This window comes from Mangifera indica, chromosome 4, assembly GCF_011075055.1.
Source record: "Mangifera indica cultivar Alphonso chromosome 4, CATAS_Mindica_2.1, whole genome shotgun sequence".
NCBI lineage: Eukaryota > Viridiplantae > Streptophyta > Magnoliopsida > Sapindales > Anacardiaceae > Mangifera > Mangifera indica.
This window is the reverse complement of record NC_058140.1, coordinates 3,431,053-3,458,785: the sequence shown is the minus strand read 5'-3', so window position 1 is coordinate 3,458,785 and position 27,733 is coordinate 3,431,053. Positions and strand designations below refer to the sequence as shown.

General features: G+C 33.6%; 1 protein-coding gene across 2 annotated transcripts; it reads left to right on the top strand.

Annotated features, from left to right (window-relative positions):
* Positions 1–1,585: 1,585 nt before the first annotated feature.
* LOC123212848 (THO complex subunit 2) lies at positions 1,586–27,733 on the top strand. 2 transcript variants are annotated; one of them, XM_044632067.1, is made up of 33 exons: positions 1,586–1,941; positions 2,039–2,164; positions 6,599–6,640; positions 7,316–7,375; positions 7,517–7,579; positions 8,245–8,325; positions 8,433–8,504; positions 8,600–8,647; positions 8,762–8,830; positions 8,931–9,064; positions 11,106–11,181; positions 11,529–11,722; positions 12,608–12,688; positions 13,229–13,439; positions 13,532–13,595; positions 13,632–13,774; positions 13,855–13,935; positions 14,028–14,147; positions 14,256–14,315; positions 14,991–15,118; positions 18,456–18,552; positions 18,648–18,776; positions 19,833–19,936; positions 21,000–21,180; positions 21,376–21,554; positions 21,719–22,325; positions 22,469–22,573; positions 23,042–23,197; positions 23,304–23,384; positions 23,456–23,905; positions 24,945–26,048; positions 26,897–27,213; positions 27,374–27,733. In XM_044632067.1, the coding sequence occupies exons 1-33, from the start codon at positions 1,807–1,809 to the stop codon at positions 27,441–27,443; spliced, it is 5,568 nt and encodes a 1,855-aa protein (XP_044488002.1). In that variant the 5' UTR covers positions 1,586–1,806; the 3' UTR covers positions 27,444–27,733. The 2 variants fall into 2 exon arrangements, with proteins under 2 accessions (XP_044488002.1, XP_044488001.1); XM_044632066.1 differs by having other exon boundaries at positions 13,532–13,774.

Sequence of the window (27,733 nt, the reverse complement as noted above, 5' to 3'; positions counted from 1 at the left end):
TATAGAGCTATGACGAATGCCACAAGTGAATTGTTATAGATTTGTTCTTTGCTTAGTGACTTGTAGGTGACCTTGTCCAAACCAATGATTCTTTACTATGACAATCATACGACTCTCCATATTGTTGCTAAGTTGATCTTTCATGAATGCACTAAACGCATTGAAATAAATTGTCATTTTATGCATGACTAAATCTTTAGAAATGATCTGCACATATCTCATATTTGCTCAATTGACCAAGTAACGGACTTATTCACTAAAGCTTTCGACAATGCTTCTTTTCAACACTTAGCAAATTATACATTTGCTATATCCATGCTCTAACTTAAGAGGGTGTATTAGAATGTCTTGAATTTATTGTGCTAAAATATATTGCATTTATTTTGAGAATATCTTGTATTTATTATTTTAGGTAGAATATCATTAATAGAATATCTTGTATTTTTTTAGGAATATCTTGTATATCTTTGACCTACCATTAGCATCTTATTGGACTTAATTCTAGTCAAATTCCATGGTTATATCATTGCTTATTTCAAAAGGGTTCTTTGTATATATTATGTACGTTTATTATTTAATGAGATATTGGAAGTTTTGTCCAATATAAATTTTTTTAATATGAGTAACAAAGTATATAGAATTCTCAAGTGAGAGAATTTGGGTTTGAGACTCACCGACAATATATTAAGATTAAACCTTTAACTTACCTAGTATACTGGGTATAAGGCTAGTCACTGAATAAGAGTTTCATTTATTTGATGTGATCGATTCAGCTTCAAAGAAATGCACTTACTCAAGTAAAATTTTCTTGTTATAAAAAACAAATATGACTCTAATATTTAATTAAGTATTCAGATGATATGTCATCACATGATTAAATAATTTTAAATTAAAACTAAAGTAACAACTAATCACATAATTATATAGTGTCTAAATACCTAATTTGATATTTAAAATTAAATATACATAATATTGCTTATATAATAAATATAACTTTTATATATTAGGTTAGAGAAGGGACCTAACACCGTACAAGGTGTTTTTTTCTGGGCCTTTCTTTAATGGGCCTCAACAAGCACTAAACCTGCGCCAATCCACCCATCTAAACCCAAAACACAGACTTGTTTTTTTATGCTTTTATTCAACAAAAAAACAAGAGAATACAAGCAAAATGTTCTTGGATTTTCTGGTAATCACCCAATCAGACTTTAATGAAGTTCTCTGAAGTTTCTTGTGTTTTCAAACCAAAAACCTTAATTAAATACTTTGATTGTCCTTGAAAACATTATTCATTTATCAATTTTTTGATTTGGAATTTTTAAAATATAATATTTCATATATTTATAACTAGTATTAATTATTAGATTACCAATTCTAACAATAATGAGATGCCACCAAGTTTTAAATTATTTTTAAATAAAATATTTGCAATAAATATGTAGAAAATAATTTTTTTATAATACAGAAAATCCAAACGGAAACCCATGTGCACAACTTGACCCGAACAGATCCGAAGTTGTCGGATTCGATTCTACCCGGCCCGACCCACCACAACAAATTCGCTGTCTCTCTCGCTAGGAGAGAGTAAACACAGATTATTTTGTCTCTCATCTCTCCGTGAGAGTATCAAACAGACGAGTGATAAGCCATAAATAAACCCTCCAATCTCCAAGATTTTCTTCGTTTTAGCCTATGAACCTCCCAATAATTACAACCCGACCACTCTCTACCCGTCCGCTGTAATCGACTTCGGTATCTCTCACTCTAGGGTTCGGCGCTTACCTCTCTCTTCGAAGAGAAAAAAAGATGTCTCTCCCTCAAATAGAGTGTAAATACATAACGGAGGAATGTATTCGCGAATGGAAAAGTGGAAACCCTACCTTCAGAATCACGAACTCAGTCTCCATGCTGCGCTTCCTATACGAGCTTTGCTCTGCCATGGTACTTTGTAGTGTTTGTGTAGTTGAAGTGAATAGTGATTGATTATGGATTGTTTTCGATTCAAACTAGTTGTTTATGTGTCGGTTTTGATTTTTAGGTGCGCGGCGAGTTGCCGTTTCAAAAGTGTAAAACGGCGTTGGATTCGGTGGATTTTTTGGACAAACCATCGGAGAAAGAGATCGCCTCTGGTTTTGCAGATATTGTTACTCAAATGGCTCAAGATGTGAGTTTTTCTTTAAATTTTTTTGATGTAGTGGTGAAAGATTGTTTTATATTAGAAAGAGTTCTATTTAAGTAGGCTTATTAATTTATTCAACTCACTTCGATAAGCAGGCATTTGATTTTTTGATTATAATTTATGTCTAGGAAGAAAGCTGAGAAGACAGTTAGCTCAACTGTAGTGAGTCTGAGTTTAATTCAGTTAACAACTAATGGGCCTAAGCTCGGTTGAGCCAATTATGAACCTGTAAACTTGTTTTTATTCTTCACTCATACAATAATTTACTGTAGTTTAAATGCAACCATTTTAATTGTTAATAATGAGTTTGATCCTATTTTTGGAGTAAATAGAACTAGTTGGTGATGGTGCACTTATTGTTGTTTTGATGTGATAATTGATTATTGGTTCGACTTGTGCTAGACTTAGGAGATTTTTCTACTTTTGATTTCAGTTGATGAGTATATCATGAGCCAACTTCCAACTTTAAGTGAGGGTTTCATCTCAAGGTTTTAGGTGTTTTTTAGATGAGAGACTGGTCGTTGAGTTGAAGATATTAGCATGATGGAGGAGCTACTTGTTGATGACATGAATAAGTTATGGATGTCCTAATGAGTTGGACCTAGAAATGATTGAAGGGATGGCTAGAGTGTTGTATATGGCTTATAGTTAAAATGGATTATGAGAAAACATATGATCATGTAGATAGTATTTTGTTGACTTTTCATCAAGATAAAGGTTTTAGGAAGAGATGACACAATGTATAAAGAGTTGTCTTTCTAGTATGGATATATCTATATTGATGAATTGGAGAACTAAGAGGGGATTTGGGGCCACCAGGGGCTCGAGCGAAGGAAACCCGTTTTCATCTTTTCTTTTCACTTTAGTGCTGGATGGGCTAAGCAAGTTGATGGGTGAAGCTCTTGAAGTAAACTAGTAAAGACATTGCAGTTCTAAGAAGAAGTTTAAAGTATTACTTCTACATGGTGATGGTGCTTTTTCTTTTCTCAAATGATGATGATCAATAAATTATAAGTTACTATAAGTTTCTGAAACGTTTAATCTTACTTTTGGACTCGGATTTAATGTCTAGAAGTATATTTATGGATATTATTCTTCAGAAAGAACAGTCTAGAACTTATCCAATCAATCTAGGCTGATTATAGGGATTTTACTGATTTAATATATGAGTTTTCCCATGGGGTGCTAATGATCCTAGATCTTCAAGCTTTTGTGACCAAACAAAGGAGAAAATTGAGAGAGGCCCAGTGGGTGAAACATGGGATTTTATCACAATGGTGTATCTCACATTCATACATGTTGCTAGAACCCCTAATATTATTTCTTTCATCGTTCAGGATCCCTTGTGTTATTGCAAAAATATTAGAAAGATTGATGAGATGTTTTGGAGAAGGATATGAAGAATCGATCTCATCTCGTCTAGGAGTATGTAGTGGAGAAGAATATCTCTTTATTAGCTAAATTGTTTTGGAGATTCTTTCTTGGAAGATTCTTTGACATTGGGTAGTTAGACACAAATTTTGGTATGCATCCAAATGGTTGGGAGACAAATTTGGCTCATTGGAACCCATAGAAATCTGAAAGCTATCATAAAAGAGTGTCTTTTCTTCTTTCTCACATCTTTATTGGTGGTAAATCTAAAGGATATTTGGTTTTGGGATGAAAAATCATTAGGAGAATTTTCCTTTAGAAATCTCTTGGCCTTGTTAAAAATGTCACTATTCAATATTCACATATGTATATGTTGGGGTCCTAACACAATTTTATTGATATTAAAAGAAAATGTGTTGGCAACAAGAGGTGTCAACTCCTCCCAGAAGCTGTTGCCCAAGATACCCAAATAATAAATTCTCTTCTCGTCCCTCAATCCAATCTTTATTTATTCTACCCATATCGAAATCCTAATCTTATCCTAACTTAAATATCTTATTCTAATCTAATATTTTATTCAAATCAAATATCAGATATTTTCATAATTAATTAATTAATTAGATTATTATAATAATAATTATTGTTATCTAATCCGAACATTACCTGCCCCTTTGAAACTCACCTTGCCCTCAAGGTGGGAAAATTGGAAAATCTCTCTGTTTTTTGTTTTGGTTTTATTTTTTTCACCAATTTTGATATTTTTTAACATTTCTTTCTACCTAATTTGAAAAAATCCCACCAATTTTGCCATTAGTCCAATTGTCGTTACTAGTTAGAAAAGTCAACTTCTTGTTCACCATTGTCAAAAACACCATTCTAGCATTGTTCGTTTTAAGCACCATCGCATGTGCCTCAAATCCTAACCTCACAACCCTTTTCTTGTCAAATTCAACATCATCCACCTCCATGAATGCACCAGGTATTCCAAAATCAACCTCGATCTTGTCGTCTTCCTTGTCAATCATTGCTCTTTTTACTACTTTCTCCTCAGACAACAACAATGAAAATCAAGCTCTTATCTCGTTGTCTTCCGCCTAAATCACCTCCCATTTCACAATCTCTTTTTGTTCCTTCAAATGCATATTATCCAAATGGGATTTCATGGCTTCCAACTTCTCCTTCACTGCCTCCAATTTTTTTTTTTTTTTTTTGTTCACATCAACTCTTAATCCTATCCATCATTTTTTAATTATTGCCCAGATATCACTGCACTGAGACTAATTTGTTAGGGACCTAATACATCATTATTAATATTAAGGGAAAAAATGTTGGCAATAAGATGTGCCAACTCCTTCCAATGGCCGTAGCCTCCCTTTCGACAAAAGGCTGCCCAAAATACTTAAATAGCAAATATTCTCTTTCATTCCCTCAATCCAATCACCTCTATTTATTCTACCCCTATTTAAATCCTAATGTGAAATATCTTATCCTAATCAAATATTTTATTCAAATCAAATATCAAATATTTTCTTGATTGGTTAATTAATATTAATATTATCATTATAATAATTTTTGTTATCTAAACCTTACCCACTCCTAACAGTATAGATTCCTTTTGCTAAATTGGAATTTAAATTTCATTTTTAATATGAGTTTGACTTAGTGGGAAAGCAAGAATATGCATTCATTTTGGAGATGACAACCAATGTTTTCTAATGATGACATGGCAGAAATTGGAAGATACAGAGTTCACATAACCAATTTTGTGAGTCATTTCTAGAGTGGTTGATACTTAACTGTCAGTGAGCATCTCTAAGACTCCCAGTGATATGAATATCTAAGAAGTGATTTGTTTTGTTCGCTTATATTTAAAGAATGAACTCAAAATGAAAAAGAAATTTCAAATTTCTGTCTTTAAGAAATGAGAATGCAGTCAGTATTAGAATTAAAATTTAACATTGTGAAACTTAATTAACAAGACTGGTTTTTTCATATGGTCATTAAAATGATTTGCTCATATTCTTAATAATTTTAGACATCAAATTAAAATGAGAAAAAAATTAAATAAAAAAGAAAAATAATTCAAAAGTGTTTTCCAGTTTTGACATGATTTTGAAGAGGAGAAAATAGAGAAAGTTGTTATTCCTGTTTCATCGCTTTGTAGTTATCAGTAGAAAATACATCATTTTTTCGTTTTTTTTTTAACTAAATGAAAACATGTGTTTATAAAGTACTTTGCATTTTATGAGGGAGAACACTAAAAATACCAGAAAATCAAGGTCAAACAGGGCATAAAGTTCCTCATAAAATCCAAGTCTTTGGATGGCCTTTAGCTTAAGGAAATATTAACATTAGAGAATTGATCCAAAGAAAGTGTCCATTACTTTCTTGGTTTGTGTAATGTGTAACAGAAGATACTTAAGATCATTGTGTCCTACACATTAGAGAGGAGAAGGTAGAAATTATGAGAAAAATGGGAGGAGAAAAGCTTGTTTCTTCATTTGGAGATTTAACTATCATCTTCATACTAGAAGTTTAATAGGTTTAATGAAAGCCTAAGCTTTTGGGGCAATCCTATTGGTATGACTCATATGAGAACATTTGAGGACTTGAATATCTTTATATATGAAATTGCACCTCTTTCTAGCCATTTTCTTTTTCTCTTTGTTTGGCTTTCATCTGTCTTTTCATTTGAATTTTAGTGGATTAGATTTCTGTATCTACTGGTTTAATTTAGAGTTTGGGAAAACATTTGAGAAGTCGCTTCTTATTTTAGCAAATCACAAAGTATTAGTAGAAATAGATTTAAGGATTTCTTTTTCCCCGTTTTGATATGTACGTGTTAATATAACTGCTTAAAGAAAGGACTATCAAGAAGCACAACTGCACAACTGTGGTGGTGTTTAATTGGTTGCAAATGATCCTATTACTATAAATATTTTTCCTGGCTGCTTAATTTTCTTTCATCAGGTAGTAAAGATATACTTTTCAAGTGTTGTATTATGGCCGAGTGTTTGCTTACGCTTCTGCATTTATGTAATGTTGCAGCTTACAATGCCTGGGGAGTACCGTGCACGTCTAATAAAGTTGGTCAGTGTTGAATATTTGTTATTGTGTTTTTTTAAAATGTGTGTTTAATGTCACATGAACACTAGATGTTTTCATTTCATTAACATTTTATCAATACTGAAAACAACTCGTTAATAGTCTAAAAATTCTTTGTACATTAAACTGAATGGGTGAAAATTTTTTTATCGGAGGAAGAAAACCCAATAGATAACTAGCAATTTGAAGAGTGATAGTGACTGGCTGTATTTAAGTGCACTGGCACATGCCATGGAGTATGCTTAAACTTGCTTTTACTGACATAATTTTTCCTTAGAAGTCAATTGTTCGAAACACCTGATTTTTGCTCAGCATGGTTATCTAATATAAATGTTTTGAATTATGCATGTTAATTATTAATGCTCTGTCAAATTCGTTACTTTGAAAATATGCATGGATTTTGTCCCCAAGGGTAGTACCCTAGAAGAAGTACGGTTCCTTAGTTTGTTCCATGAGGGTAGTTCCTTAGAAGAAACTGTGATTCCTAATTGGCTTGTATGTTATTTCTTTTGCCTTTAGCTACAGTAGTCCTAATTTTATGTTCTACTGCTCTCTTGTGCTTTACTGTGCATGGTGCTTCATTGTTATTTTATGACAGGAATGTTTCCATTTTTGTCAGTTGTTTTGATTTCTTTAGTTAGTTTATATTCTTGTTTCTAGGCAAAGTGGCTGGTGGAATCTGCACTGGTCCCATTGAGGCTCTTCCAGGAGCGATGTGAGGTAAATTTTTACTTAATAATACCAATTTCCTGGTAGCAATTTGTTTCTTGTTTTTATTATTCTATAATGATATTCCTTTCTGGTCAATGATACTAAAGATAACTAAAAGAGCTTACACAGGGTTTGCATTGTATTTTGTAGGAAGAATTTTTATGGGAGGCTGAAATGATCAAGATAAAGGCTCAAGATTTGAAGGGCAAAGAGGTAATCTGTCATAATTGCTTGTTACTTACTCAAGTGACAATCCTTGATGTTTGCTAATTGAAGCTAGTCATTTCATGTAAGTGTAATGCACATTGGGGAAGGACCCCTGGCACTATATTTTTTAGATAATTGAATTATTAGATCAAAGCACATTGGATTATTGGAATTGAATCTAGCATGCATATGATGCATTTTGGAAATGACAAGTTAGATGCAATCTCAATGGTCTAAAGTGCTTTGATCCACTGTCCCTTATAAAAAATGGTGTAAGAAGTTGTGTTAAAATGTGCTATTATTGATCCTAGTATGCATCTGAGTACACTTGTCATCTGACTGTGATTAAATGTAATGATTTTTGGAAGCCTTCTGTTTCCTTCCCTTGTCAATGGAGAATATGTCGTAATTTGTTGTCCCAATTGTTATATTGTGCATAATTAAATATTAAATATGTTGGTTTAAGATGAATCAGTTGATGTTCTACCCATTTTTTAGACATCTTAAGCTTAAATGACTATCACAGGTAGGATTTATATTTTTGTTTGTGTGCTGAGTAATACATATATTTGAGACATGCTAGTTTTGTATGATTACTCGGATATGTGCAGAATCTGGACAATGAAAATCTAATTGCTCTGTGAACTGATGTACATGTTCTTTTGATTCAGGTGAGAGTTAACACTCGAATTCTTTATCAGCAAACAAAATTCAACCTTCTTCGAGAAGAGAGTGAGGGCTATGCAAAGCTGGTATGATCTATACTTAGTAATACTTTGGAAAATTCCAAGGATCACTTGATTTGTCATCTCTTTTGATGTTGGTTTTATTTGCTTAATACTGCCTTGTTGATCTGTAGGCCACCCTTCTTTGTCAAGGTTCTGAAGATTCAACTCAAAATGCATCAACAGCGACAGTAGGCATTATTAAGGTTTTGACTTGAAGTTCATAACTTTTATCTGTACTTTTCTGAATCCAATCTTGTCTTGATATTTTTCTTTTTCCTAATTGGTGTAATCTTTGCAGTCATTAATTGGACATTTTGATCTTGACCCCAACCGTGTTTTTGATATTGTAAGTTGTCTTATTTTTCCATTGTCTAGAAAGTTGAACTATTTGATGTTTCTATCTGTGGTATTTGGAAAATGATATGACAATGTAAATTTCAAATATCCTTTGAGCCTTCAGGTTTTGGAGTGTTTTGAACTAAAGCCGAATAGCAAAGTATTTCTGCAACTGATTCCCTTATTTCCCAAGGTTAATATCTTCTACTTTAGATTGATGGGTAGCTTTAGGTTATTTTCTCTTGAATTTAGAGAAATTCTTTGTTTTCTCCTAATGTTATACTATTTTGCAGTCTCATGCATCCCAAATTCTTGGATTTAAGTTTCAATATTATCAGCGGTTGGAAGTAAACAGCCCTGCACCGTTTGGGCTCTATAACCTTGCAGCCTTGCTTGTGAAAAATGAGTTCATTGACCTTGATAGCATGTAAGTGATATGTGTGCATTTGTTTTCATACTGTTGCATTGTAGTTATCTTTTTTTTTTTTTTGGTCAGTTTATAAATACCATCTGAAATTGCATTCTGGTTAAATTTATCTAGCTAAAATTAGCTATAAATGTTCATTTGTAGGGATTTATTCTATCTAGATGCTTGCAACAATAAAATTATAAGAACTTTAAATTCCTGTTCCTTTTATGTGAGACTTAGAATAGTATATTTTAGTTGTTTATCTTTTTTTATATTATAACATGGAGTTTTATGCAATATGAAGTTACTTAGATGTGAACTTGATTGGCATCTTGCTATGTTTCTTTTTAGTGCATACTTTGAGAACTGTAATTTGTTGTTTATTTAATCTTTTTAGTTAAAGATTTGAAACTAAGCCCAATAGAGGCCCCATTATTACTTAGCTGATGCCTGATAATAAAGTGAAAATAAATTTGTTATATCATGTTTGACTTTGGGCAATGAGAAGGGAGTTTGCCAATTTTATGTTCACATTGATCCCTAGTAGTATGTCAAGTGATTTATAGAGGGGCATGGATCAATTGTTTGTTCTACAAATCTAGTTAATGTGGTTAGATTGGCAATGGTTAAAACAAAGCATTATGTTCTTAATTTCTTAGCTGTCTGTCTTTAGATGATAATTGTCAAGTCTTTTCTGGGATTTGTTCTTCAAGAAAAAGAATTATAATCTTGTAGTAACAGAAAAGCAGAAATAATTGAGCTAGTTCAGAAAGGTATAGTTCTGGGTTTGATTTATGTCAGTAGAAGAATACTGTCGCAGAATAAAGTTGTATGTAAAGGATTAGGACACAATAATTACTTGGTGAGGATAATTAATCTACATAATTGCTTTTATTATTAGTAATGTTATCTTGTGGTAGAATGCATAATGTTCTATACCTTGAAGCAGCAATGTACAAATGCAGACTCATGTAAATTTATACATGTATATGATATGCATTTTAAAGTGCACATGCTTATAAATATACAATAATCTTCTGTTGGATAGGCTGGAAATGGAAGTGGATGTATAAACTGGATATTTACTATAGTTGTTTCTGGAGTTTTGTCTTTTGTGCTGCAAAAGAAACTATGTTCGTGCTGTTTTCTTCCCAATATGTAGAATTCACTTATTTTTTTATTTCACATCTAAAGGTGCTGAAAGTTCAATCTTTATCTGGAACTTGTCAGTTGTGTTCCTTAACTCTTATTGCAAAAGTCGCTCTCATTCTGTTCATCACCATGCATATGTCATTATGCTTTCCTGTTATCATGGAACACAAATAGGAACTCTGGGCTTTATGAAACTATCCCATTGAAGTCATCAAAATTTCTACCGAATAAGAAAATGATTTATTTGAACTAACTGAATCAAAATCATATGTTGGGAATTGCTTGATATGATCTGATGGGATCTTATGGAAGGCTTTAGATATTAAAGAAAGGTGGTGAGTAGTGATTGGTTTTGAAACACAGAAACTAGGTGATTGAAGGCAGAGCAAGTTAATAATGTTAGTGTATTCTAAAGATGAACTTCAGCTGTGTTCCAGTGCTTTAAATGCTAATAATTGTAAAGATAAATAAATAAATACACAGTTGGCTTCAGAATTTTCATTATGCATATGGCTTATATATGATTATGGCATTTAATTGATATTGTCTTGCCAGATTCAGATGAAAGTTGATGACCATGACTTTTATGGAACTGTAGAATCATCTTTTAGCAAATTAATTTGTCAAAATATGCCGTTTTGGATTGTGTGGTAATATAACAATGGGAGGATACAGACTTTAGATTGAAGATGATTTAGGAAATAGAAACACTTCACAAGAAAGATTTTAAAAAAGCACTGCCCTTTTTCTTGCTATTTTTTTCTTAAATTTCTTGTTTAGGCTAGGCCTTAATTTATGTTAATCCGCTTGTTTCCATATCTGAGCTTTGGCATTGTGTTCCTTTTTGTGTTATTATCTGTTAAGTTTTCTGCTTATTATTTGATATATGAGCATGTTTATGTTTCAGTTGTGCACATTTACTTCCCAAGGATGATGAAGCATTTGAACATTACAATGCATTTTCAGCTAAGCGGCTTGAAGAGGTATATCTACTGTAATTTAAGACTGATGAGTTTTCAGTTTTGGTGTTTGCCTTAAGTTAAATCATATATGATTCTGGTATTGGAAACTTTGTGTTATACTAGGTTGCATAGGATTTTTTGTCTATATATTAAAGAGTGTATTCTTCCATTGCTCCTGATTTTAGGTGTCATCAGTTGATTGGTTTTGTTCTTAATTCCTCTATTTTGGGTGCATTGACCAATATAGACAGGTCTATAGTGGAGGCGTTATAGACTACTTTAATCATTGTTTGTATAGTTTCTTACTCTGATGAAGCTCAGAACTTCATGTATGGAGATTCTTGTTTTAATAAAAAAACCTGTTACAGGCAAACAAAATTGGAAAAATAAATCTTGCTGCTACTGGTAAGGATCTGATGGAAGATGAAAAACAAGGAGACGTGACTATTGATCTATATGCTGCTTTAGACATGGAAACTGAGGCTGTTGCTGAAAGGTCCCCAGAGCTTGAAAATAGTCAAACTTTGGGCTTGCTTACAGGTTTTCTTTCCGTAGATGACTGGTAGGTTTGGTTTTTTGCCTTTATCTTTGGTGTCGGTGACTGTTTAAGAGGCTACTTTTGTGATTCTCTTGTAGTTTACTTTTCTGTGCCCTTTTCTTCTTTCCTATTTTCCTCAGTACATGATAAGTTTCTATTGCTTCTGCTTTTGAATATGTTACTGCTTCAAGATTAGCTTTTAGTGTCCTGTTATTTAATAACTCATTTCTATGTATATGAGCTGTTATAGTGCCTTTCTTCAGTCCAGTCAATTATTTGTTTTTTATCCTTTAAATGTCTTTTCCAGTGGTGGGCATGTGATTTACCTTCCTATTTCCTTTTTCTTTTTTCCCCTTTATTTATTATATTTTAAATCTTATGGTATGCATTTCCCGAGTTAAAATGTTTTATTTTACTTCCTTGATGCGTGTGGACATTCTCTTAACATGAAATTCTGGAAATATTTCCTAAACTTGGTTTATAGTTCTGATGCTTATGATTAACTACTTGTGCTAAACTGTACTTTGTTCTCATATGGCTGAACTGATGGATTATTATTTGAAAACCATAATATAAGATTTTAATTTTCTTTTTGACATTTTTATTTTTTAGTCATTATTGAAAGGGATTCAGTTTTGCCAAAATCTTTTGATGGGCTAGTAAGTACCAAAAGACTAAAATATTTAATGTAGTGTTGACTTGATAAGCTTATCATTTTTTTTTTTTTAAATGTAATTGCTGACCTCCACTTTTTTCATCTTATGCATACGATGCTTCTATTGTCAAATTTTTTTTCATGTTGGTCACTTTGTGTTTCTTCATTGTATTGTCTGTTATTAAATTTATATGTTTCTATTTGATTATTTATGTATTATGTATCATGCTTTTTTTTTTTTTTTTGTGTGTCAGGTACCATGCCAATGTACTATTTGAACGTCTTGCCCCACTTAATCCGGTAGCACACATTACAATCTGTGATGGCTTATTTAGGTAAGCTTTTTATTTTAATGGGCAACTTCTATTTGATTGTAGTAGGTAGGGCTGCTTTAATTTGTAATTTTAAAATAATTTTAAATGAGCAATATTTAATCCAAAAATTGAATTGTATCATTGTATTTTTAATATCTGAGAACACATTTAATATAACTTCTAAAAACTATTTTCTGCCTTAAAAACTATGTAAAACAGTGAAAAGGATGATTTTTATTTAAGACTAATTATTGGGATTGTTTAAAAAAATTTTAGGAAATTCTTCGAGTGAACATGTTTCTTAAAACTTGTTGAAAAAATATTTTAATTCTACACCAAACTGCCCTTAAGATTTTTGATGTCTGCGTTGGGTGTAAGTTCATACATTCTTGTACATAAGCACGCACTGAGAGTCATGCAAGACTATAAATCCTCTGCAATCCTGTAAACTCTTCTAACATAAATATGGCTTTGACCTTTCTATGTTTGAACATATTCACAGTTACTTTTTTTTTTGGTTCTTTTTTTTCCTTTAAATAATTGTTTTGTATTTATGTCCAGGCTCATTGGAAAAACAATTTCTTCAGCGTATGACATCATTCGTCGTACGCATATTCAGAGCATTGGGTCAATTTCTGCTGTGGGTATTGATGCAATGGATACGACTGATGCACCAGTCAATAGGTCTTTTGTAGATCTTCCTAAAGAACTTTTCCAGATGCTGGCTACTGTTGGGGCTTATCTTTATCGTGATACTGTATTACTGCAGAAGGTGCTTTGCTGTTTATTTCTTGCACTCGCACACAGACATGAGCACACAAATAAATGTTCATTACAGTTTATTGTTGGTGTTTTTGTGAGAAGGTATGTAGAGTGTTGAGAGGTTACTATGTGTCAGCACTTGAGCTTGTAAACTGTGATGATGACGTTTCAAATATTGAACCTGATCTTGGTGGAAACCGAGTTCCCCGACAGCACCTAAAGGAGGCTAGGTCAAGGGTAGAGGAAGCTTTAGGAACTTGTCTACTTCCTTCTTTACAGTTGATCCCTGCAAATCCAGCAGTTGGTCAGGAGATTTGGGAAGTAATGAATCTCCTTCCATATGAGGTTGGCATTACATCAGTGCTATTTGATTCTTTCATTTGAGAATTAGAAAAATCTTGCTAGATGAATCTCTGTCTGCTTAGGTGCGATATCGTTTGTATGGTGAATGGGAAAAAGATGATGAGCGGAACCCTATGGTTTTAGCTGCTAGGCAGACTGCTAAGGTATCAACATAAAGTCTTTTAGACTGTGTTCTTCAGTTTGTTTCATGCTTGGTCCAATAAGATCCTATTTGCTCTTTATTGCTGTTTTACAGCTGGACACAAGGAGGATTCTGAAAAGGCTTGCCAAAGAAAATTTAAAGCAGCTTGGTCGGATGGTTGCAAAATTAGCTCATGCAAATCCAATGACTGTACTTAGAACAATTGTTCACCAGGTATTGTTTTTGCTGCATAATGCATTATTTATTTCCTTTCTTAAAAACATTGATTTTCTTTTTTTAACAAAACAAAATGTTCTTTTTCTTTGGGATTCTGTGATGCAGATTGAGGCTTACAGGGATATGATTACTCCTGTTGTAGATGCGTTCAAGTATTTGACACAGGTCTGCACTTTATGGTGTATTTTAGTATATTGGTTTGTCTGAATCCTATGGTTGGTGATATTTGTTTGTACTGAAATTACAAATTGTAGAAGGCAGATAGTTTTGTTCTAGTTTCCATTGAAAAATTGTTGATATGTTTTTATCTGACTGAATGAGTTTTTTTAAAGTGTCTGTTGGTTTTGAAGTTTTAGTAATATTCTACTGTATTTGCATCCTTATGTTACTGTAACTTTTTGATGTAAGCCATATTGGATCTCTTTTGTGTGTTGATCTAGATGTTACCGTTGCTTTTGGTGATAATAATCAGCTACATTTGTATGTCTATTGAATTGGCCTAGTTTTTAGATCATTGGAGTATCTTAGTGTTACTGAATAGGTGGTTAAGGATATCTGGTGTGTATACAGCTTCAAAATATACTAGTGTTTCCTATAAAAAAAAAAGGAGTGTTATTGTGAAGAACAGTTTTTATAGAGTTGACACACAACTTTTCATTGTGGTTGATAAATCAACTTTATATTTCTTCTATACTGATTTATATGCATGAACTATATGCTGCCTTCATTTCAAAATTTCTGAGCGATGTTAAATTGTGTACAGAATGCTTTGTGTGGAATTTCTTCAGTTAATCATCTGGTATTTAGCATGATCTTATTAAATTTTATGGTCTTATGCAGCTTGAGTACGATGTTTTGGAATATGTTGTCATTGAGCGCTTGGCACAAGGTGGGCGTGACAAGCTCAAAGATGATGGCCTTAATTTGTCTGATTGGCTTCAATCTTTAGCTTCATTTTGGGGTCACCTGTATGTATAACTTCTTTATTATTCCTTTGTTTTTTTTAAATGTTTCTATACATTTTATGTGTTTAGCTCTTGAACAGTTTATTGTCATTATCATTTTCCCTTGCATATGTTTACTGACATGTTTGTTAGCAGTTAAATTTGTTGTTTTCTGATTTAACATTATAAAATTATTTGGTCTGGAAATTGATAGAAGCACTATTTGTCTAGAGGTTTCAGTTTCATTCTTCTTTTATATGGTTTCTACAACAAATCACCCTTTTTTATTACCTTCCGTGCATTTCTGCTATCTTCTCATCTGTTTTTGTTTACCAATGTAATTTCTTATTGATATGACATGAATTAGTCTCTTTATTTGTTAATTTCACCTATCTAGTTTAGATCTATCTTGGGATGCTTCACTTCAGTTTCCAGGCTGCAGATTAAGCTTTGAAAAAGCTGGATGACTGGACCCTGTAATATTTTGGGACATTGCTGATGTGCAATTTCAGATCAGTTCCAACTCTTTGGCTCTCCAATTGGGTGGGGCATGATTCAGTGAATATGTTTGTCTGACTAAGTTCTGATGTAAAGTCATAGGAACAGGAGAGTGATATCTGTTGAACTGGGAAGTTTTGGAAGGATGTTGTTGTTCAACTTCCTCTCAGTGTCATTTTTATACAATTTTCATGTTTGGTGTATGGATGGGATGTTAAAGAGGCGAAAACGGTACCTTCAGGACATTCAAGTAATATTCATGATTCCTGGACATGGAAGATTTTCCCTGAACTATAATAATGTCTGTTAGCTGGGGAGCTGGCCCTTATGTTTTCTCATATAACTTAAAGATTTGATGTAAATTGTAATGATGATAGACTGATGTAAAGTGGACAGTAAGCTCATCAGTGTCAAAGACCACAATCTGATGTCAATCTGCTGTTGTATTGAAGAGTATGATGCAAAAGCATATATAGCATTGTTTTTGCTGTATAAATTTGATTTTCAGACAGAGATTAGGCTTTAAACAGGTTGGTTGGACAGATGGACTGAAGGATATTTGTGGGACTTCTACTGTTGATTGAGAGCTGTTCAATTTTATGCATATGATTATCTGACAGCTGAATGATTAGTGGTTGCAACTCTTGAATTTTTGCTTAATGAAGAGCTTAGGTATAGGTGAGGACTTGAAGGTAGAAGCAGTTTGTATACTAAAGACTGTAGTCAGCATTCTTCTTCTGAGCGCTCCTTATTGTTAGTTAATAGCTGGTGGTTTCTCATTTGCTTTTGGAACATTCCATTAGAGATTAATTTTTCAGATCAGGCTCTTTCTACAAAAGTCGACCACTGACCATTCCTTCAGAGGAAATTATTCTGTGGTGAGAGAGACATTCTAAGAGTAGGTGTCATTGACGAGGCTCTGCTTAAAATTGATCCTTGTTTATTAGTTCGCTTTGGTGGTGGCTATTTGGTGGTCTGGAAATCTTTGGTCCTCATTATTGTGCATTTTGCATACATAGATGGCAGTCCTGCCTTCTATGGAAAGAGATGTACTAAAGAGATGTACTATAATAGATCATTTTTGGCGTATAGAAAAAAAGGTTTTTGCAACCTTTCTGAAGTATACTTCAATTTTTTTCAAGGCAACATCGGAAGTTTGAGGTCAACAATATTTCTTTTGAGGTCCATCTTTCCAAGCTGTCAAGTGTGTGTGGCTATTCGCTTATTCAATAAATTATGGGGTAGTTCTTTATTGGAGATCTGAAAAGTTTGCTTTATTAATTTCTCTTCGTTTTTTTCCCTCCTCCATGGTGAATGATCATGTTATGTACATAGTGTCGTCTCAGTTAGCAGATACATATGTGTAGATTGTTAAAAAAGTTGGCTGATAATAGTTAATGGACTAAGTGCATAAGAGGTCCCCTGTCAGAGAGTTGAATACATGTATGTCTGTGCTTGTGTTTATGAATTTACATGTTTATGTGATCTCCTTGATGTCCATGGTTTAGGTAGTTTAAAAACATGTCACTATTAAGCTTTCATGTACTATACTGATTGATTTTGCTAAATCCACTGTTTGTTTGTTATGGGTTGTTTTATTGATTGCTGGCACACACAATGTTCATATGTTTTATCATTACAGAAGTTTTATACATTTGTAGAGGTATAAATAGAGAACCCTTGGAATGCCTATATTGCAGCAACGAAGATTTGACACAGAAGAATTAAAGTGAATTGATGAATTTGACTGTTCTACTGAATTTATGCTAGTAAGAGTGAAGGTCAATTGCTGAATATAATTTTATTTTAAAATTAATGCTTAAACAAATTTTATGGCTTTTTTTTAAACTGTAGCTGGTTTTAATTCTTATGTTATCTTAATGCAAGAAACAGTCATAAGACTTCTATTGGTAGTTGTGTGTATGGCTTATATTAATTAGTGGACTAAGTAGAATAAATTTTAAGTTTAGCTGAATATATTCTAAATGGATATTATTTTTATAGATGGGGTGAGAAGGGTGTCTCACATCATGATTTCTCAAAATGAATGTGCAATATAGACATTCATTTGAACTGCTTGATGCACCAAGGGTATTCTTGTCAAGTTTGGTTAACACTGGGTGTAAGTATGTCTATAAACAAATGGGAGCCAGTCTCTAAACAAGAAGAAAATTGGGTTTATTGTGGGCACACCAATAACTTCAACCAGAACAATGCAAAATATATGGTGAAAATCAATTTTCCTACTTCAGTCTTTAACATTTTCCATTTTGAACCTCAGTCCAATACACATGAAAATATTTTTAGGGATTAAAGTTTGAAGCCAAATCCTCCAATTCATTTGGCTCCCACATTTTGTATCGTATATATCTGCAGTGATGGAGTTTTCAACTTCAGTAGTTCATCTTTCTACTGTTGATCATTGGAAGAGTTACGACTGTCCTTGGTTGCATACCCTTGATTTAACAATTTTTCTTCTTTATTAATGGTTTCTTGTTATAGTCATACCTATGGCTGCAGCTAGGAGCTTTTAAAATGATGGTGACAGTTAATTTCTATCTATTAGTTCTTTGAACATTTCCTCGACTACACAAAATGGGTAAAAATTAGTATTATGGAGAAAAACTGAGTCATCCTCATTAATAGTTATGCTGAATTATGTATTTTACACGTGGAATGAAATAATGATCCCTATGTTGGCTTGTGAAACATTATTAAAATTTTAGTTGTTTTGCCAATTTGATAAGATTGCGTTACTCCTTTCATTTGATGTGTTTACACTGATTATCAGTTATATATTATTTGAATTATGTTCTTCATGAGTACTTTCTTGAAATTATGCTGAAAGCAATTTCCTTATCAGGTGTAAAAAGTATCCATCAATGGAACTGAGAGGCCTTTTCCAGTATCTTGTAAACCAGTTGAAAAAGGGGCAAGGAATTGAGCTTGTTCTGCTTCAGGTATTATTTAGTCCCAAAGTTTATTATTCCACTCATCATGAATGATTATGTTCAAAACCGAGCAATTACATTTTTGTTTTTTATGATTAATTCAGGAACTTATTCAACAAATGGCTAATGTTCAATACACGGAGAACCTGACTGAGGAGCAGTTGGACGCCATGGCAGGGAGTGAGACCCTTCGGTATCAGGCTACTTCTTTTGGAGTAACTAGAAATAACAAGGTTTTGTGGACGTTTTGTCATGGAACTTTCATTGAGCAATGTTTTAAATGATCAAGTGAAGCTTCATCTGTGCATTTGATTTCTAGATTGTAGGAAATACTTGCCAAACTGGTGATTTGGTAGTCTCTTTACCAAGCATTCAATCGGATCCTGAGCACATTTGAATCTTAAATATGAAATCTTTGTTAGAGTCTATACTATCTTTTATAATTATATAAAGTAAACAACATGATACATTGTAATATATGAGGTGAAAAATAAAAGACTTAGTGTTTTACTTCTGAAATAATTTTTAGTGGGTGTCTTAGCAAGCTCCCTAGTTTAAACCGTGAAGGAAAAAAGAAGAAGACAGAATTATAGTTTAATTAGACCCCAAGAATCACAGGTATAGTGGAAACAAACAAAATGTGAATTGCATGAAGTGATAAATTTTATTTGATTTTCTCTTTAATATCTGAACCAAAGTGGATGGTCTCCTTGATACGTACTTATTGGAATCATTTTTCTCAAGCTTAAGGTCATTTTTTCCTGTGACATTAATCTTGAACATTTGGAATGGCATAATGTTTTGACATTATTTAATATCTCATTCTTATGGGTGTAAAATTTGCCAGGGGTTCTAGAACCCAGAACACTTACAATGTATGGAATAAGTGAATATATGAGGCTTTGTGGGTTTTTTGTTAATCGAACCCTGTGATCAAAATCTACACAAAATGGATAATCTTGTGCAGTTTCTGGTGCATTGGGCATTGATTTATGTAAGATGATTTCAATAAAATTTGTGTATGAGTTTTTTTTAATTGTGATGTATTCATGATGTTTAAAATTTCCTCATTAGCTGATGAATTGTAGAAAATTCTCATCTTCTAATATGCTATCTTTTTCCTTTTCTTTAATTAAATGAATATTTATTACTATATTAGTGAATGCTGTAATGTTCAATGTTCCTTTTCACTGTTATTTAATCAGGTTTTGAAAGTTGATATTGAAAGCTTTGTATTGATTTACATCTACCAAGTTTTAACTTATTACATCTTTCTTTGCACTTTGCAGGCATTGATCAAATCCACCAATAGGCTAAAAGATTCATTGCTTCCGAAGGATGAACCAAAGTTGGCAATCCCCCTCCTTTTGCTTATTGCTCAACATCGTTCTGTGTAAGCTCATCCTTATTCATATATAACTTGACGAATATAAGACCTTTCTATCATTATTGAAATCACTCCAAGGTATAAGTTATTTTAATAATGTAAAACAGAATGATAATTTTTTTTAATTGATAAGTCTTTTGCATATTTCTTTGGTTTATAATATTATGCTTTGTCAGAGAAGTTGATGAATGACATCTTAGGTACCTTTGCCATTGTGCAAGGCGTAGGCATAGGGCTATTTAGGATACTTATATTATTTTATATGAGAGTTTATATATGAAGTTATTTAGGGTTTTGCTAGTGTTTGCAATGTTGGTTTTTTGTCCATCATAAATATAGGGCCTCATTATTTTGAACTTTAGGCATGCTTTTGAAATAAGAGATCCTCTCCACTTATTAATATGATCCCAGTATGTCAATTACTATTACTTCCATCCCACGTGGAAAAAAAAAAGACATCTCAGTAAAAGGTCCATGTTCCTTTTGATAGTTTCTCTTTGAGTTGTTTGATAAATCTCTATCAGAAGGTTATATCTAACAGCAGCATGCTGAAAACAAGAATTAGGGACAAATGTTGATGTTTTTTTTCCTAAAGTTACCATTGTATTAATAGGAATATTATATAGTGTTATGTCAAGCTTAGAATGGAATAATTTATTCCATTCATTTATTTTTATTTTTATGTGTTAGGTCAAAATTATAATTATCACCTTTCTTTTTTCCACACATTAAAATTAAAATTTATCTTTTTTTGTGAAACTAACTCTTTCATATTACTAGTAAATGCATTATTTTATTTTATTTTTTGATACTGTACTCTGACAATAATAATGAAAATCTTTTCAATTTTTGATAACATAAATTCTAACTTCTTATTTTCAGTTTTGAAATCATTTTTAAACAAAATCACCAAATGAAAATAGTACAAGTAGTTATGTAAAATTTATGTGATAATTAAGTATTTGGATTTTTGTTGCTGTGGTAAATTGATTGCCACAAGAATTTATCTAATTGCTTGCAACTTTTCTGATTCTATGATTATCTTTTCTGACTATATCATTTTCTTCAGGGTTGTTATAGCTGCAGATGCACCTTACATAAAAATGGTTAGCGAACAGTTTGATAGATGCCATGGAACTCTTCTTCAGTATGTGGAATTTCTTTGCAGCGCTGTGAATCCATGCACTGCTTATGCTCAGCTGGTCCCCTCACTTAATGATCTTGTGCACCAATACCACCTTGATCCTGAGGTATGTCTCCTCTCTGTAGGGATGATAAGGCTTCAAGATGTCAACTTACCTAGTTTGTTTAGGTAGTTGACTTCTGATATGCTTTATCTTTATTTATGCATAAAAAAGCTATGTGTGCAATTTGAATCTCTAGTTTTCATTAATTATTATACTGTAATGGAAAATCTTCTCATTTTCATTTTTTCATTCATGTAGGTTGCTTTCTTAATATATCGCCCTATAATGAGGCTCTTTAAGTGTCAAGGGAGTTCTGATGTTTTCTGGCCATTGGATGATAATGACACTTCAAATATCACAACTGCAAACTTGGAGTCCGCACCTATAGGATATCCGGGAAAAGTTGTTCTGGATCTTGGTTCTCAGAAGCCTATAATGTACTACAATAGTCTTCGATTTTGTTTTCTTTATTCTTTCTTAAGCTGATTGTATGATTAGCGTCAGCCAGCATGCAAATCTTCAGTTTTCATCACTGCTGTTTGAATAGAGAGAAATGGAAAAGTACTATGCACACTGTTGATGTAATTATATCCATATGCAGGTGGTCAGATCTTCTTGACATTGTTAAAACCATGTTGCCCTCAAAAGCCTGGAATAGCCTTTCTCCTGATCTCTACACAACTTTTTGGGGGCTCACACTCTATGATCTTTATGTTCCTAGAAACCGTTATGAATCTGAAATTGCCAAGCAGCATGCTGCACTTAAAGCTCTGGAAGAGCTTTCTGATAATTCAAGTTCTGCAATAACTAAGAGAAAAAAAGACAAAGAAAGAATTCAAGAGTCTCTAGATCGTCTGACCAGTGAACTCCAGAAGCATGAAGAAAATGTAGCATCAGTTCGTCGGCGGCTTTCTCGTGAAAAAGACAATTGGTTGAGTTCCTGCCCTGATACTCTAAAGATTAATATGGAATTCCTCCAGCGTTGCATTTTTCCACGCTGTACCTTCAGTATGCCAGATGCTGTGTACTGTGCCATGTTTGTACATACACTTCATTCCCTTGGGACACCATTTTTTAACACCGTCAACCACATTGATGTTCTAATTTGTAAAACCTTACAACCTATGATATGCTGTTGCACCGAGTATGAAGCAGGTAGACTTGGGAGGTTTTTGTATGAGACACTAAAGATTGCTTACTACTGGAAGGTAATAGTTCATTTGAACTTGCTCTTTGTGTATCGATTTGTTTTCTTCTTGGAGAATCTTAGTTCTGCTTGTAGTTTATTTTTTCATGGCAGATTTGTTTCTATTTCAATTGTTAATTTTGCCCCATTTGTTTTGTTTTTCAGAGTGATGAATCGATTTATGAACGTGAGTGTGGGAACATGCCAGGCTTTGCTGTTTATTATAGATATCCAAACAGTCAGCGTGTTACATACGGCCAGTTCATTAAGGTCAATTTTAGACATAATTACTTTAAAGTTCATTCTTGCTTAATTTTCTTGCCTAAAAATATAGAACTACTTTTGAGGAACGTCATTTAAATCCACATTAAATTAGATATTTGTCAAATCTTTACCTTTGCGTTTTGCCCTTACTTAGCCCTCTCTTTCTATTTCTTTATCTATAAGTTGTTTCAATTGTATTTACTATCTCCATTAAGGAATCCAATTTTTTTTGGTAGAAAAGTGAAGATTTTTTTTTATCTAATTTAAATTGTCTATGTGTGAGTGTGTGAGTATAACTTTGTTCGGCCTTCAGGGCTATAACTTTGTTTTGCTGTTGCTTTGAAGTGATTTACATTGGAACTTCATTGCTACATAGAAGTCAGTCAATTGGCTATTGTTGCCACTTGCTCATATTTGCTTGTCATGAAATTTTGTTATTTTCATCACTTAACTCAAGATTGTTTTTGCTTATAGGTACACTGGAAGTGGAGTCAAAGAATTACACGACTATTGATTCAGTGCTTGGAATCCACTGAATACATGGAAATTCGTAATGCTCTTATAATGTTGACAAAAATTTCTGCCGTGTTCCCTGTCACTAGAAAAAGTGGGATCAACCTTGAAAAGCGGGTATGAAATATATATCATGTATAGTCAGCTACTTCCTCTCTTGCTTTTCTGTTATAAAATTTAATCTAGTATGATCAATTTGTTTCATAATCTACATGTGATTCAGGTAGCTAAAATCAAAAGTGATGAACGAGAGGATCTCAAGGTGTTGGCAACTGGTGTTGCTGCTGCTTTGGCTGCTCGAAAAGTAAGCTGTAATATTAACTGTGCTTCACTGTGCGTGGTTGAACATCTACTAAGTTTTCTTGTTTTTTCCAGCCTTCATGGGTTACAGATGAAGAATTTGGCATGGGATACCTTGAACTGAAGCCTGCTGCTTCACTGGCTTCCAAGTCTTTATCTGGTAATGTAATGGCTGTGCAAAATGGTTCTCATAGTGATCTTGGCTCAGGAAAAACAGTTACTGCTGTAACACAACATTTAGAATCTGGAAGTTCAGTTAAAGACCCAACTTCAAGAACAAAACCTACTGATGGGAGGTTGGAAAAAACAGAAAGTGTCACACTTGGAAAATCTGATCCGGGACATCAAAAACTAAAAGGTAGTTCAATGGCCAATGGTTCTGATATTCATTCATCCATGTCAGCTCCTGCACAAGGGGGAACATCAAGATCTGTGGAAAATCAAAAGCAGGTGGATGAATCTGTAAATAGAACCTTGGATGAAAACATGGCCAAAGTTGCTACAAAGAATTCTGCAGACTCCGAGGTGTGATCCAAATCTCATTGTATTTTATGGCTGGACATTCTGAGCTCATTAATAGGTTTTATATGATTTAGTGGCATCAAGTTTTTCATAAATAGTGGGTTCAAAGAGTTTTTGGATTATTTTCTTACTTTTTATGCATGTAATTTCTCATTTAGAGGCCCCATGTATACATCTAAATAATGATAAGACAACTATTATTTAGAAGATCATCCATGGAAGTATAGTGATGAAAGTTGGTAGTTAATTTAACCGGTCAAGACAGGTGTGATACCTGTCTCATGGGATATTTGGGGAATATATGTTATAGGTGTCCTGAAAAGGATTTGAGTGGTTTCTTGTATAGGTCTAATCTAAAAAATAATTCTTGGAGATGAAAGAACATCTATAGAGTTGGTACCGGAATTTCTTGGTTTCTTGTATTGAGAAAAAATTCTTTTGATAATTATAAAAGAAACTGTGATTTCTCTGGAGTGCAGCTTGGAAGTTCAAGTGAAAATTCTGAATAAGTACTGTTATAGATAACCTATGAAAATCTCATTGTAACCTATAATATTTTGCCCTTTAGAAAATTATACTCTCATGTATGTACATGCACTTGGCACTTTTAGATTTGGTTGAAAAGTTAAAATTTATACTGTATGTTCTTAATCTTTTAGGCATGGTTGTAGCTTGTGGTGATGTTCTCTAAAAAAATTTGTAGAGTTCTCTGTTGTTGGTTGTGTTGTTAGGTGGGGAGTGCATCTGTGTGCATAAATACAGATTTTGTAAGTGTTCAGATTGCTTGTATTATCATGTTGTATAGATGGGGAGATTCTCTTACTATAAGAAGTGTAGAATCTATAAAGAAAGCGAACAGATGGTAAACAAAGTACACTATACCAACTGATACATAACACAATTGTTCTAAAATTTCATTGAAGTTCATTACGAAGTTCACTTGAAAGATCTGAATTATTATTGTTTTTTCCTTTAGTCAGTAACATGTGTATTTCCAGTAGTTTTCCTTTTGTATTAAATTTTTTACATTTACTATTTGCAGTCCAAAGCTTCAGTGAAACGATCTCTGCCAGCTGGATCACTCAACAAGGCAACAAAACAGGATATTATGAAGGATGATAAGTCTGGAAAAGCTGTTAGTAGAAATTCTGTCTCTTCCATCAGTGACAGAGATTTGCTTTCTCATGCTTCAGATGGCAAGCAAGTTGGGACGACTAATGTTTCTTCATCAAGATCAGAGATGCATGCTGTTGACTCAAAGGCAGATAGTGGAGTAGTCAAGTCTTCTGAGATAAGGTTTTCTGGTGGTAAAAATGATAGCAATGAGGTGTCTGATGCTCCAAGGGCCTCTTCTTCCCGAATCGTTCATTCTCCAAGACATGATAACTCGGCTGCTGTTTCAAAATCTAGTGACAAACTTCAAAAAAGAAACAGTCCTGCTGAAGATCCTGACAGACCAAGTAAACGCTATAAAGGGGACTCTGAACCAAGGGATGTTGATATTGAAGTCAAATTATCTGACAGAGAGAGGTCCCAGGATCCTCGATTTGTGGATCTTGAGAAAACAGGCACAGATGAACCAAATATGTATAGGTCCGTGGACAAGCCTTTGGATAGGTCAAAAGATAAAGGCTATGATAGATATGATAGAGACCATAGGGAAAGAGTTGACCGCCCTGATAAGTCCCGGGGAGATGATGTTATAGCTGAAAAACCCAGAGATAGGTCCATGGAAAGGTATGGAAGGGAGCGTTCAGTTGAGAGAGGGCAAGATAGAGGTAGTGACAGGAGTTTTGACAAAGTAAAAGATGATAGAAACAAAGATGACAGAAGTAAACTGCGCTACAGTGACTCATCTTCAGAAAAGTCTTATGATGATCGATTTCATGGTCAAAATTTGCCTCCACCACCTCCTCTGCCCCCTCATATGATCCCCCAATCTGTTAATACTGGTAGACGAGATGAAGATGCTGATAGAAGGTTTGGAAATACCAGACATTCACAGAGGCTTTCTCCAAGACATGATGAAAAAGAGCGGAGACGATCAGAAGAAAATAACTTAGTTTCACAAGATGATACCAAACGTCGGAGGGAAGATGAATTTCGAGAGAGAAAGAGAGAAGAACGAGATCTTTTGTCATTGAAGGTAAGTTCCAGAGATTAATTGTTCTAATTTAATTTATAATATCTGGATGCAATTTTGAAGTATATTTAGGGTACTCATGGAGCAAAATATGGAAGCTCAATGAGCTTCCTGTATAAGCTCATCATGAATATGTCTAGGCCTTGAAGTTTCTTTGATGGCTTATTGCATAATGGACTTCTTTAGTCATTATGGAGGAGAATTTCTCATCCAATGGCTGTGATCTCTTAATAATGTTTAGGCAGTCTGGGATAGCCATTGTGAAAATTTTCATTTTGATTTTCCAAAAACATTTTGGTCAACAGTTTTGGAATGTTATTTGTGAAAATTGACTATCTTAAATTTGAATTATATCTATTGCAAATTTTCTTTGCCTCATTCGGTTGAGCTAAATTACTTTTACTATGTAGGGCTTCCTATGCTCTCCTGGCTTGTTGGTGGAAGAAAGTATTTAATCGACAATTTTTTTACATGCTTTCTCTTTAAATTTCAGTAAACTGTTAAAATTATAAAATGCTCATATAGACTAATCACATCATAAATTTCCAGCATAAAGTTATCTGGTAAACAATCTGTCTCTCACACTTGGAAGTAACAACTTATTGAATGTTTGGTGAATTGTGTTTTTTTTATTTCACTGGTGTTTATATTAAATGAAACAATATCATTATATGACTCTTATTGCAGTCTTGCTTTGCTATAAATAGCTATGCAGTTTTATAATTTCAGTTAGTTGCAGTCGTTTTTCTTACCTGTTTATCAAAAAGATTGAACCCTTATGCCATCAAGGCATCTGATGTCTGTGTGTATAATGCATATATGTTTTTTAACTCGATTGCTGCATTGAGTAGGTGGATGACCGAGAGAGAGATCGGGAGAGGGATAGGGACAAAGCAAATCTTATGAAGGAGGATGTGGATGCTAATGTTGCCTCTAAGAGACGGAAACTAAAGAGAGACCATCTTCCATCAGGGGAAGCTGGTGAGTATTCTCCTGTGGCTCCACCACCTCCTGCTCTTGCTATTGGTATCTCGCAGTCGTACGATGGACGAGATAGGGGAGACCGAAAGGGAGTCATGGTGCAGCGGGGTGTTTACTTGGAAGAACAAAATATGAGGGTTCATGGAAAAGAAGTAGCGACCAAGATGACTCGTCGTGATTCAGATCCGTATCCTTAAACTCCATGATCATGCATGCAATCTAAAAAATGCACTTTAGCCATTTATCTTTTGTCTTTTACCATTTAACAATGCATGCAGAATGCTGGCCTTTCTTAATTTTCAAACAATAGTATACTAGAAATTTGCAAGTCCTTAATCATAGTTCAGAATTTACGACCGAGAGTGGGAAGATGAGAAGCGGCAAAGACCTGAGCCGAAGAGGAGACACCGGAAGTAGTTTTCTTCGAGGGAAAAAAGTTGCCTTCGTGCACATTAACCCTCCTGTTCATTTTCTTCCTCGTGATGTTAACTTTTATGTACAATTTTGTTGTTTTTCGCTAGGTTCTTGGCTAAATACCTTAAGAAATTAGTTATGCTTCAAATGGGGCATGCCCATCATCCTTGAACATTCTGTCTCAGTAGCAGATTTTCTGTAGTCCTGGATTTTACTCTTAAATTTATTTGGAACAAGCCTATCAATGAGAAGATGAAACTGATTTGTACGCTGTACAAACACTGTAAATTCAA